Genomic DNA, 13,274 nt, shown 5'->3' with positions numbered 1-13,274 from the left:
TTTATATCATGACCATAAATTTTGCAATATTTTTCCAATATACTCACTATTCCACCCCTCCTCATTAATTTGACTTATTTGATTATCATGTTCAAATTTAGATTACAACTTATACCAAGTTAATATAATAACTTATATAAGTTGTTTGATTTGTCAACACAATGCACAAGTTGATTATGTAATAAAAAATATTATCTAATAAACAATCAACATAAACATTGAATCTTTCAAATAAATTTTTGCTAAAGAACTATGTTTAAAATAAATAAATCTAATTTATAATAGTTTTGCTAAATTGTTATTTAATTATGTTACTTATGCTATTGTACAAATGTAGTATTTCAGTTTTAAAGATGAAACTTTGCATAGAACGTGCGTTATTGGAACCCAGCAAGTATCTTCTTTATGTGGCCAAGTAAAAGTGTTTAACAAAATAGACTGCTTCATGAACTTGATAAGAACATCTTGATTTTCTTCAGATATTTCCACAATATTGCCTAAAAATCATTTTGCATCATAAACACATGCTATATTAATTCCAGGTGAAAGAGAAGCAAGTGGAGCCATATGATGCATTTTAGAAACATTTACATTAGTATACATATTATCAAATGAAACCTGTCTCATCTGTAAAGTAGTTAATAATTGTGGTATAAAACAATGGTGGTTTCTTGTTTCTGGAATTGTTGAACAAGTAGAATATAGTTCTTCTAATTTAAACTTTATGCAATGTAATACAATTGCATCATTTGAAATGTATTGAAAATATATTCCTTTAATATTTTGTCTACACCAATCATACATTTTTTCAGGTGAATTGATAGGATCTGTTAGTGATTGTAAACTGGCCCTGGCTACAAGTCTTTTGACAGAGCCCCAAATGCCATCACAAGCACTCTTTCCATGTGATGTAGCAAAAAAATGCCATTCTGCAGATACTTTATGATCTAGTTCATGGTGACATAAATTAGATATGTTTTTATAATTTTTAAATTGTAAACCTGCACCATCACTAAAATAAATGCATTGGTTTGTATAAGGCATCAACTCTTTTAAATGTTTTATTACTTCATAAATGAAACAATGAACTGACTTTGTATTGTGTTGCAAATGATCTGAAATAATACAAACACTTTTACTTTTTATCATATTTTCTTCCATATAGTAAATAACAAAAGGATGCAATGTTGCTTGACTATTGTTCCAATGGAAACCTTGTACTGCATCTTGAATTAAAAAACTGTAATTTTCAGCAAAGTCCTAAAAAGATTTATTTAAAAACAAGTTTTGAAACTAAGGTTTCCATAAGTTTTGGCACAACTAATTTTAATGATAAAATTTGTAAATAATAAAAAAAGATGTAAAAAGAAAACTCAATAATTTGCTTGTTTTTCATGTCACAGCTTTTAAATGTGTATGTTGAATTCTTTGTTTGTGTATATAGACACTTCATACATCAGACATATTTCTTTCTAAGTTCTAGGCAAAAATGTGCATGTTAAAAAGTAAATGCTTGGGATAGGGGGGGGGGGGGCAGGTAAGAGCTAGGGCTATTTAAAAACTGAGTTTAATTCAAGTTTAATTAAAAACTTATTTTTAGTACTTATTGTGAAATACTTTTTTAAATTCATACATACTTTGTATTATAATATATGTCTTTTCACTTCTTAAATTGCAGATTTTGTATATTGACTAAAAATCAACTTTTTATATTTGCAAACAATTTTTTAGCTTTTTTAGGTAGCCATTATGGAAAAAATGTGACATTTGAGAATTCAATGTCAAAGTTTTGTTAAAGTAAGTCAAGAGTTACATACAATAAAAAAAACTAGAAGGTTTTCTGAAACTTTGTTTTTAAAATATAGAGCTTCAAAGTATGAACAAGACATGTTTTTGTTACTGAAGTTTTTATTTTTGGAAAAATCAGAAATTTCAAATGACTGTCCCTTATGAACCACAAAAGATTTTATGCTGAAATTTTCAGGAATTGCTTTTCTCATTGATATTAACAAACCCACTAAGTTTCATCAAAATCTGAGGGGGTCCATGTTGGACCTTGGTCCAGTTGGCATGGAATGACTCTAAAGTGAATACCCCTTGTAAAAAGAAATCGGTGAGAATTTTAAGATAATTCATGGGCCACTAAATAGGCCATTTAGTTTTGGTGGGAATAAGGATTTGAGGTAGGGCAATTACCAGTAAAACTTGTAAAAAAAAAAAAGAGAAAAGAAAGAAGTATAAAAGCTTATAAACAAAAATCTTTAAATATAGTAATAAGTAAATAAATCACAACAAGTTTAGTTTGGGGATTTTTTTTTATGATAAAAAATAAACATTGACAAAACAAAGGTACTTATTTTGAATTGAATTTTATCACAAATAATCCAGCAGCAGAAAAAGCTCCCTCAGGCTTGACACTTGTTGGAAGGACAGTCTTTAGTACATTGAACAAAAGTTTAAGATTTGTAGTTTATGGAATTTTTGATATTCTTTTGATGTACAGACTTTGAAAGCATATTAAAAATTTTAAGTTCCTCAATATCAGTATTCTGATTGGAAAGATATATGTACAAGCTCTTACTAGGTTGCTCTGCTTTCTCTCTTCAAAATGTCTCAAAAATCCATTCTTTATTGTAGTTCAAAAAGTTGAATCTTGTTATTTTTGTCTGTATGAAATTCCTTCTGCTGCTACTTTGACTGGTTTAAAAGCAGTAAAAATATTAGATTTTTACTGCTTTTAAACCTCTCTGATTGAATCTTTGACTTTTAGGAACTGTTAAATCATCAAACGTATGCTGTTCTATCTTGTTCTGTAGTCAATTATAAGTAAAACCCTCTTTTCCACGGCGTTTCTTGATTTCTTTATGAAAGACATCAGTTTTGACAAATAAAAAATCCACTTTTACTTTTTATATAGAAATATTTTCGTCCATGGCAGCACCAAAAAAACTGACTTCATACCATATCTTAAACCACCAAATACAACTTTCTCAACTGAGTATCAGCTTGTTCAACAAGTTTGATACTCAGTCTGGACCTGTTTTATGAACTTAACCATCTGTAACTGAGCAGGCAATTCTGTCAATAATTCTCAACCCGAACTCTGCCATTTTTTTTTGATGAAAATTGCTAAAGTTATTTCTACCAATAGAGATCCAGAAATTTACATCCAGCCCAAATTCTAATGTGTCTGTATTTTTTATGAATATTAATATTTGTGTATCTTCAATTTTTCAAAGAAAGTGTAGTGGAAAAGCATTTTGCAATAGTCACAAAAGAGAAAATCTTTTTAGTGTCATTCTTTATGCTAGCTAAAACAAACAAAAGGTTTATTGATATGAAAGTAATAATCAAATTTTTGATTTATTGGTCAGCTGTTTTAAATATTTTAAAACTTTCTCAAGCATTTTTGAACATTATAAAAAGATGAATATTTTACAGAAATTTACTGGATCATTTTACTGTTAAATGGATAAAACAATTTTACCAATTTACCAGTAATTCTATTGTATTATTGCATATTATACATTATACATTTCAATTAGCTTTTTTTTTTATTGTTTAGGAATTTTAACTCAGATCAGACAGTACTTTTTTTCTGATTTCAGAAACCAAATTATACAATAAAATATACGTTGACGGGTCATACAAAAGCAATATCTTCAGTAAAGTTTAGCCCAAATGGGGAATGGTTAGCTACAGCTTGTAAGTTGTTGTTTTTTTTCTTTTATAAATTTCCTCTTTAAAGTTACTTAAAAGCTTTTTTGTAATATTAGAGTTATTAGAGATAAAGTTATTATAACTTATTATTAAAAAGTAAAAAAATTAATAAAATAATTTAAAATTTATTATTTTGTTTATACACTTGTGTTTACACACACAGACACACACACAAATAATTGCCCTTTGCCAATTAATAAAAAGAGACTCACAGATTCAAAATAATTATTTGTAAATCAATTAACAATATTTAGTTGATTAAATAATGCAATACTAATAATTAGTTGATTAAATAATTACATAGTTTTCAATATTTCCTAATTTGAATTTTTTTTTTTTAAATGTAGTTAAATTATTTAACATCTTTTATGTTAATTATGTTTCAATTTCTTTTTATGGCAATTTAACAAAATAAGTTCTAAAACTTAAGTTTCTCTTTACATTATTTGTTTTGTTATCATGATTTTTAGATAATTTCCTTGTTTTAGCTGCTGATAAACTTATAAAAATTTGGGGTGCATATGATGGTAAATTTGAAAAAACAATTGCTGGACATAAGCTAGTAAGTTGTTTCTCAATAACAATAAAAGAAGGATGTATTTTTTATGTCAGAATGTTTTACATTAATATCTCTTCTGGGTGGTAGAGTTTACTAAACAAATTTGAATATAATTTGCTCTTGACAAAATCAAAAATAAGGAAGTACAGGGTTTGGAAGAGATTTACAAATTGATTTTCAGAAAGGATGTGTGACTTAAAAAGATCAGAACTTTTGTGATTTTTTTTGTTTTGATGAGTTTTGACAACAAAATAAATATAAATAGTTTTTTTAAAAGAAAGTTTACAAATGTAAGCAAAGAAATAAAAATGTTAAAAAATTTGATTCACCTGGGTTTACCTTCAAGTGAATAGAATATCTTGTGTCTAAAAATCCAGTTTGTAAGGTAAAATAAAATATGATAGTGCTGAAAGGGCTTAGATGTGAACTCCTGTGAACAAAAGAAGTGACCAGAAGTTTACAAACAACTTAAGCATGTTGAATCCTAACATGTCCATTAAAAAGACTACCAAAGTGTTTGAAGTTGATGAAAAAGCCATGAGAAGGATTCTAAAGACCCTTGGAAAGGTCAGTGTTGTCAGGCCTAACAATTAACTTTTGACAGAAAGGCTCAAAGCTCTCAGATTAGAGCAATTAATTAGGTTCTAAATTGTTTAAAGGGCAATGGCCTATCAAGTGTCAAAATCTTCCCAGACAAGAAGCCATTTGACATTGGCTGTGTCATCAATAAAAGAAATGATCAATTTATTGTTCAGAAATGTGACAGTGTCCTACCTGTATGACATACTAACCATCCTAAGTCAATAATGATGCTAGATGTTATTGCTTCAATTGGTGAAAAGTGTCTACCATCTATATTAAAGAGAAAGAAAAAGTGACTACAGAAGATTATATCAGTCTTTTGAAAAGGACTTTTATAGATAGGAAGTATGTGTTTCAACTGGATAAAACTCTAAACTATGGGGTCTAGAAAAGACCCACAGTTTTTAAAAGTCCAGCTTTTGGTCTTCCTCTAGACCAAACTTGAATCCACTTGGTTATCTAATATGGAGTGTTGTGGAGAGCAAGGCATGCAAAGGCTCAATCGACAATATCAACTTAACAATTAATGTTGCTAAAGGTTTGATGCATTTGCCTTTGCAACTTTATCATCCTTATAGAAGTTTATTGTGGTATTCAAAACATCTTTTGGTAATCTATAATTGTTGCTCATTTTCTTACCAGGTAATTATAGTATACCTTGTTGTGCCTTCATGTTTCTCACTTGTCAAACTAGATATTAAATTTTTCTTGACTTTGTGTAGTGTAGTAGTGTGTAGTGTGTAGTGTGTGTGCGTGCGTGCGTTCGTGCGTGTGTGTGTGTGTGTGTGTGTGTAGTTTGTTTAAAATATTAGTCTTTCTTTGTAGATCTGCTGTTATTTGAGTATAATACCCATATTTTTTTTTTTAATGATTAAAACTTTTGAGGTAATCTAATTGTAGTTAAAGTAAATTTTTGTGGTAGAAATTTTGTCTGTTATCAACTAAATATTAAAGCTGTTAAAAACCAACTAAACTTTATCATTTTCAAAATCCTATGAAGTTTAGCACTTTATAAAATCCTTTTATTTAAAATCATAGGGTATATCTGACTGTGCATGGTCATCTGATTCAAAGTTACTTGTATCAGCTTCTGATGATAAAACTTTGAAAATATGGGCCTTAATAACAGTAAGATGATACACGTATTTAATTATTCTAAATAAAATATATTTTACCTTATGAAAAGTTGATTTCATCTTGATATTTTTTAGGGTAAATGTTTAAAGACTTTAAAAGGGCACAGTAATTATGTGTTTTGTTGTAACTTTAACCCTCAGTCAAATCTTATTGTATCTGGCTCGGTAAGATGTTGCTTTGTTATTTCTCTTTTAGTGATTTTGCTTTGACTTACTTTTAATAAGTTGAAAGGAATTTTTAAAAATTTGATCAGTTTTCAAAGTTTCTTTTTTTTTTTTTTTAATAGTTTGATGAAAGTGTGCGAATATGGGATGTAAAAACTGGTAAATGCCTTAAAACACTTCCAGCTCATTCAGATCCTGTTTCTGCAGTTGATTTTAACAGAGATGGTGCATTAATTGTTTCAAGTAGTTATGATGGACTTTGTAGAATTTGGGATACAGCTTCAGGACAGTGTTTAAAAACCTTAATAGGTAATTAAATGTTTGTCATCTTAACTTATCATGAAAAAATCTTGAATACTATTTGGCTATATATATATTTTTATTATTATTTCAGATGATGAAAATCCTCCAGTGTCATTTGTACGGTTTTCACCAAATGGAAAATACATTCTTGCTGCTACATTAGACAAGTAAAGCATTTTTTTTAAAAAAAGGTTCTAGAGACTGTAAGGTGTGCTTACCAACTTAATTTAAAAATATTATCAGTGTTTATATTTAAAAAAAGTCCTTGGCGCTACTTGTTGGTATATTTTGATGGTAATACTAGGGTGACTTTAAACTGAAGTGCTTCAGCACCATAAAATAAAACTAGAAAACAAAGTTTTGTCATTTTAGAAGATGAAGAATTATGAAATGTTATCAAAGATAACATTTCCTAATTCTTAATTTCCCTAATTTGTAGAAAGTAGGACTCGATCCTTTGGCTGATTAGTTTAAGTCCTTTTAAAGAAAGAAAAAAAAAAAGAATATACAAAGAATAGATTCAATAATTTTTCAAAGCATTCAGTTTTAAAATGGCAATTTACTTGGTCAAGGTTTTATTATAGATACTAATTAAGTAAAATATTTCTTTTAAAGAATATCAAAACTTTCTAAATTGTCAAGGAAATGATGTTTTCAAAACAAAAGCAATTTTTTTAGAAAAATAATTGAAAAAAAACTTTTAGTTTTTTTAGTTCTTTCTTATATCAGATTTTACAGAAAAAATAATCAAGTGCAGTTATATTCTCATTATGTTTTAGGTACAGTCTATTTTGACATTAGAACCAACAGATTTAAATTATAGGGTTTAAAATTGTAGTGCTCATGGCCAACTAACCATGAATATTTCAATAAAATAAAGTTATATTTAGTATACATAGCCAGATATAGAAGAATACAAATATAGTAAATTTATTTGGTAATTAAGTTTTTTCTTCCTTAAAACCATTTTATAAAGATTAATTCCACTTAACTTTCATAGTTTACTTCTAAGAATTACAGTTCTTCTAATACTGAATAGCTCAGATCATAAATTAGAATTAGTTATTGTGATTCTATTATTTTGTAATGTTATTTAATGTCACAAACTAGGTCCTTATTTTAGGCCTGCTCTGAGAAACTTAAAAGGAAGTTCAGTTTCCTCTGATGAAGCTTTGAAAAAATCTCAAAAGGACATGCAAATCATGGCCTATATAAGTACACGGCCTTCTTTCCTGCTTAAATCGAAAAAAAATAGAAGGCCAGTTTAAAAAAAGCATATTCTGTTGGATGGACAAACTTTCTTAACATATTTTAATTATTGCACTATAAATTTTAAATAAGTAAATCCAGCATAGGATAAAATCCTCAGCGTTTTCTAAATATTAACATCAACTAAACCTCATACACTTGATTGTAGCTTCTTTTTATTAATAGATAGTAATTATGGTTAATAAATGCTATGTTTTTGGTTGTACCTCCAATTATCTAGGTGGTGAAGTAGTTTTCAGTTTTCCAAAAGATGATGATTTAAGAAAGTTATGGATTAGATTTGTAAATAGAAATTTCTGGACTGTCACAAAATCATCTGTGATCTGTTTAAAACACTTTGAGAAAAAATTAGTACATAAAGGAGCATCAGAAAAACGATTTCGTTTGCTGTATAACCTAAAGCCTGTCCCTTCAATATACCCTGCTAGCATAGTAACTGCTTCTCTTCCAGTTATATCTGGACCAAGAAAATCACCAACTAAAAGAATATTTCAAGAAGATGAATATCAGAAATTTTTATCAAAGGATATTATTAAATATGTTAGTTCCCTTTCAGCTGCTGATTCACCAGCAGGGTATTTATTTTCCAAATTTGATGATTGTGTTGTGTTCCATAAAATTATTCAAAATGAACTACACATACCTGAAGTTGCTGAGTCTATTCACATCAGCAAAAACTTACATGTACAACTTTTTTACAAAAGTCTTCCAGTTTCCTTACCGCCTTGGTTCAGAGTAACCCACCAATCTCTGTTAAAAAGAAGGAGTATGCTAGAAAACCTCAGTTCACATTTTAGCACAGAAAAAGAAAAGTTGTCTTCTATTCTTGAAGAACTTAAAAGTCACAAAATAAAAAAAAAAAATTTATTCTTCAAATCTTCTTTAATTTGCATTGATGTTGCGGTACACATCACTGCAAACTTATCATTTACTGCTGAAGGAATTCCCACTCCCATCTATATCACTGTTAGACAAGCTTAAATCAGGTGAAATAGATTCTATGAAAGTTTTGAAGTTGCTACATGAAAATGGGAGCTTATCGAAAGATCTTATAATAATTTTTGATGAAATGTATTTGCAACAATGTGCTGAATATTCTAGTGGCAATGTTATTGGGATTAGTGAGGAAAATGAATGTTATAGAAGCATTGTCTCTTTCATGGTAGTTGGTTTGAAAGAAAATATCTCCTGTGTTATCAAAGCAATTCCAATTGTAAAATTGAACAGTGACTGGTTAAAGTCTGAAATTCTTAACGTGATTCAATTTTTGATAAAAAAATAGTTTTAACGTTCAAGATGTTGTTTGTGACAATCATGCTTCAAATGTTTCTTCTTTTACAAAATTACTTGATAAAAAAAAAGATGGTTTGTTTATTAATCACAAAATATTTACTTATTCTTTGACACAGTGCATCTGATTAAAAATATTCGAAACAACTTACTTAATAAAAAAAGATTAATTTTTCCAGAATTTAATTTTTCAGCTCTTAAAGAGAAATTCATGTTCAATCAGGAGAAATATCTTGGAAAATGCTTCATGATTTGTTAGAAAAGGACAGTCTGTTGGATGCAAGTTTAAAAAAAGCACCAAATATAAATAACAAAGTTGTCCATCCTGGAAAATGGAAGCAAAATGTCACTGTTGCCTTAGGTATCTTCCATGAAACTAAAGCAGCAGCAATAATTTCATATTTTCCTGACTGTTTAGATATTACATCATTCCTAACTCTATTCAATAAAGGTGGACAATTACAAATTCAAAAAATTAGTTTTCTAATAATTGTCTTGGCAATTCTGCTATTATAAATGATAAAAAACCTGAGTTTTTTCGAGCTTTTGCTGACTGGTTAAACAAATAGAAAAACACACAAATTCCAAACTTTGAGAAATATACATTATCTCCTCAAACATCATCAGCACTGCAAAGAACTTTATTATGTCATGCTTCATTAATTGAAGATCTGCTGAAAGATAAGTACAAATTTATATTGACTGCTCATTTTCAAAATGATCCCTTAAAAAGAAGATGTGGACAATATCATCAAATGAGCGATGGCAGATTCCTTGTCATTTTGAAAGATGTTATTTATAGTGCAAGTATAATCCAAATAAAAGAAGGAATTGACATTTTTGAAAATGATATCAATGTTGATGAAGATATAGAGCATGTTAGATTCTTGATGGAGCAGATCTAAGAAAGAGATTTTGATTGTGTGACTTTATCAGATTATTCTCGTGAAGTTGCCAGTTATATTGCTAGTTTTTTTTGCCAAAAAATTGATTAAGAAGTTTGGAGTATGTTGCAAATTGCTTTGTACTCAACATTGTCAACAGGAGTCAACTGATTATAATCATTTAAATAGATTGTCCAGAGGTGGGCTAACAACTCCATCAGTACTGCTTTTAGAATATGTCTGTGACAGTTTTGCTATGCTAGATCACATTTTTGGTATTATTTATCAGTCTCAAATGCAATACCGTAAAGCAGCAAAGTTAGTTCTTGGCAGTAGAGAAGGGTATCAACCATTTTTATGTTCAAACCATCAAAGTCATGGAAAAGAAATTATACACACTGTTAATTCAAATATTTAATTTAATAACAAAAGAAAGAGAGTCAGGGATTCGATTGTTGCAGATAACATTGTTGCATTTAAAAAAAGACAGAGAAAATTGAAAATATTTTGTTTCATTTTTAATCAGTTTGTGGTAGAGTTTTTTTATACTTTTGAAGCTTATTTTTGAGAATTTTCGATTTAAGTAGGAAAGAAGGCCGTGTATTTAAGTAGGCCATGTGCAAATTCATTTTTGAAGAAAGAAAAAGTCTGATACGCAAATATTTTAATAGCATTATAGCTTAGTTTGAACTTAAAACCTTGTTTTATAATAATTTTCTGCAACTGGAAGAATGGAGCTTCTAGGTTAATCTATAGACTTATAGGATAACACAGATAGGAAAAATGGATCCACTTGTAACAGATAAAGTTCAAAAGTTGCTGGAAAGAAAAAAAACTGCAAAATTAAAAGATCCTATCGCTTTCCAGAGATTTTTGATTTTTTTCATAGGTAATAGTTCAGAATACCAAGATATTGATTAGAGGAACATAAATGATACAAGATACTGATTAGACCAATAGATGATACAAGTGAGGAAATCAGTGAAGTTCCGCTATTGGTCAAAAAAAAAGTTCCACTATTGGTCAAAAAAGTTGGAGTGTCAATATCCAGGCTTTCCAAAGCCATTGATCACACAATTAGGATGCTTTTTTGTTCATAAATACTGCTTCAAGAGATTCATGGAATTATTTTCTGGAAATGCATCACATCCAAATAAATTTCACCATTAATTAATGGTTGAAAGACTATGATTAATGTTTGTTAGCAGTCTTAGGCGATAAAAAAAGTTATTTATAGAATAGTACAGACAAAGTTGTTAAACATGTCCATTTTAAATTAGTACCATCCTAAAAACAAATCCATTTTAAATTAGTACCATCCTAAAATAATGATTCATATTATTAGCGTAGTACTAATTAAAAAATGGGTCAAAAAATCCCCAACTCTAGAGACCATTCTTTAGCACAATTTACGACTTGAAATATTTTTCATAGTAAAGGATGAAGTTCTTAAGGAAACTAATACTGATTATAAATCAGTTTAACTTTTAATTTTATCGTTTACTACGACCTTGATATTTCAGATATCAGGGTCGTAACAGTCATTGTTTTATTTACCATACTTTTGTTGAATATCAAAGCAAATTTAATACTCGATTCAACTAATTATTTCACAAGAAAATTTCTTCACTAATATTATATTTCCCCTATTATTCTTTTTCACTGAAATGCTTTATTATCGTCTTGAAGCCGAAAGAATATCTTTGATGAGTTTGCGATTCAGTCTTTAATAATCATTTTTCCAAGAAAATAGATTTTTAAACTCGATTCAAAAGATCTCGATTTGAATAGTCTGTAAGCTCTTGAGCAAGTTTTCAGAAAAAGTGATGCATTGTGTCGTGTCTAGTTTAATTTGATTCCTTAACCCGACACCGCATACATTTTTTTCTTAATGGTTTAAAAAAAATTGAAATTGATAATAAAGACATTTCTTAGGAACAAAAAAACAATTGATGTGTTTTTAACCGCGGGTTTATTAGTATATTTTACGGTATAACTAAACATATGCATATTAATTTAAATAAACACTATGAAATTAAGTCAAATTCTGTTTGTTTCTTTAAATATACAATATGCGGTGTCGGGTTAATAAGAAATATATTAACGGTAGTTAAAATTTTTTTGTTTTGATGTGGAAAAATATTTTTTCAGGATGGACAATTGCATTATTCAATAAAATTATTTTTTATAAGAATACTTATATGGCGATGTTCAATTTTAGTACGTTGAAACTTTGGGATTACAGCAAAGGAAAGGTAAATTCTTTCAAAAACGAATCTTGAGATTCTTTCCGCTTAAGTTGCAGTGTTAAATTTAAAAAAATTTGAAATATATATTTTTTTAATATCGCTTTCAGTGTTTAAAAACTTACACGGGTCACAAGAATGATAAATATTGTATTTTCGCTAATTTCTCTGTAACAGGTGGCAAGGTATGTTACTTTTTACGTTTCACAAAGTTTTCTCTTAATGATTTTGGGTGCAGTCTGATTCTGAGAACTTCTAGCTGAGTCAAAATAGTAATTTTCATCTTTTAGTGGATAATATCAGGCTCTGAAGATAATCTCGTTTATATATGGAATCTACAAACAAAAGAAGTTGTGCAGACGTTAGAAGGACACTCAGGTAATATTCATATAAAACGATTTTGCACAAAGATTCTGTTATAAATTTGCGTATTAATTCTTAAGTGATAGTTTTACGATGAATTTTATTTTTAAGACGTGGTCCTGTGTTGTGCTTGCCATCCAACAGAAAATATAATCGCTTCCGGTTCTCTTGAAAATGATAAAACTGTTAAAATATGGAAGTCCGACACTTGATAGCTGAGGAAATAATATTTAGCGAGGTTTGCTGTAACAATTAAGCCTTTTATATGGATAAATAAGTAAAAAGGAAAAAATTAGGCTTCAATAAATGCACTGTGGGGTTCCTTGTTTTTTAAATCATTTCACTGCGGGATACTTAGTGAATGATTTATCTGGTAATTTAAGTATTATGTCAGTGATTTGTACGATAAATGAAAAATATGCGTGTAAAATAAAAGTTTCTTTTCAAAAGTATTTTCCCAACCTCTACATAATTTTCCTTTTATATGCTTTGATTGGCTTAACTGTGAAGTCCCAGGGCGCTACGCTGGGACCTGCCTCCGGTCTTTCAAAAACTCAAGGTCCACTGAATTCATAGCTTTATCAAGGCCTGATGCTTCTAGCGAAGAATGATCATCATCCAATAACTCGAAGATCCGGGTTGAAGCTTCCCCCCCTCCCGCTCACTATTTGCTATATTTTTGAGTGTATATTCCCTATGATATGGGTGCAGAATTTAACAAACATAGTATTTGACTCCATTGCGATTATTGGGTAGA

At 29.0% G+C, this 13,274-nt stretch overlaps 2 protein-coding genes across 2 annotated transcripts in view; one reads left to right on the top strand and one right to left on the bottom strand.

The window, feature by feature from the left end:
• The window catches only part of LOC149879012 (uncharacterized), a 1,645-nt gene extending 221 nt beyond the window's left edge, over window positions 1–1,424 (bottom strand). Inside the window, exon 1 of the mRNA XM_090072045.1 lies at window positions 1–1,424. This exon is cut by the window's left edge and continues 221 nt beyond it. Within this exon, the coding sequence (XP_089928171.1) occupies window positions 505–1,161 (657 nt within the window). The 5' untranslated portion in view covers window positions 1,162–1,424 and the 3' untranslated portion in view covers window positions 1–504.
• Window positions 1–12,950, top strand: part of LOC145181358 (WD repeat-containing protein 5-like) — a 16,354-nt gene extending 3,404 nt beyond the window's left edge. The window contains exons 2-11 of the mRNA XM_090071380.1: window positions 3,609–3,705; window positions 4,209–4,282; window positions 5,900–5,989; window positions 6,073–6,162; window positions 6,285–6,471; window positions 6,557–6,632; window positions 12,130–12,163; window positions 12,265–12,339; window positions 12,445–12,532; window positions 12,629–12,950. Coding sequence (XP_089927506.1) covers window positions 3,609–3,705; window positions 4,209–4,282; window positions 5,900–5,989; window positions 6,073–6,162; window positions 6,285–6,471; window positions 6,557–6,632; window positions 12,130–12,163; window positions 12,265–12,339; window positions 12,445–12,532; window positions 12,629–12,729 — 912 coding nt within the window. The 3' untranslated portion in view covers window positions 12,730–12,950. The remainder of the gene's footprint in view (window positions 1–3,608; window positions 3,706–4,208; window positions 4,283–5,899; window positions 5,990–6,072; window positions 6,163–6,284; window positions 6,472–6,556; window positions 6,633–12,129; window positions 12,164–12,264; window positions 12,340–12,444; window positions 12,533–12,628) is intronic.
• The last annotated feature ends 324 nt before the right edge of the window (window positions 12,951–13,274 follow it).

The sequence above is a fragment of the Hydra viridissima genome, unplaced genomic scaffold (genome assembly GCF_058129835.1).
Source record: "Hydra viridissima isolate aposymbiotic clone 2 unplaced genomic scaffold, HvirCarnegie_v1 scaffold_14, whole genome shotgun sequence".
NCBI lineage: Eukaryota > Metazoa > Cnidaria > Hydrozoa > Anthoathecata > Hydridae > Hydra > Hydra viridissima.
The sequence above is the reverse complement of the archived record's forward strand: the minus strand, read 5'-3'. Positions and strand labels throughout refer to the sequence as shown.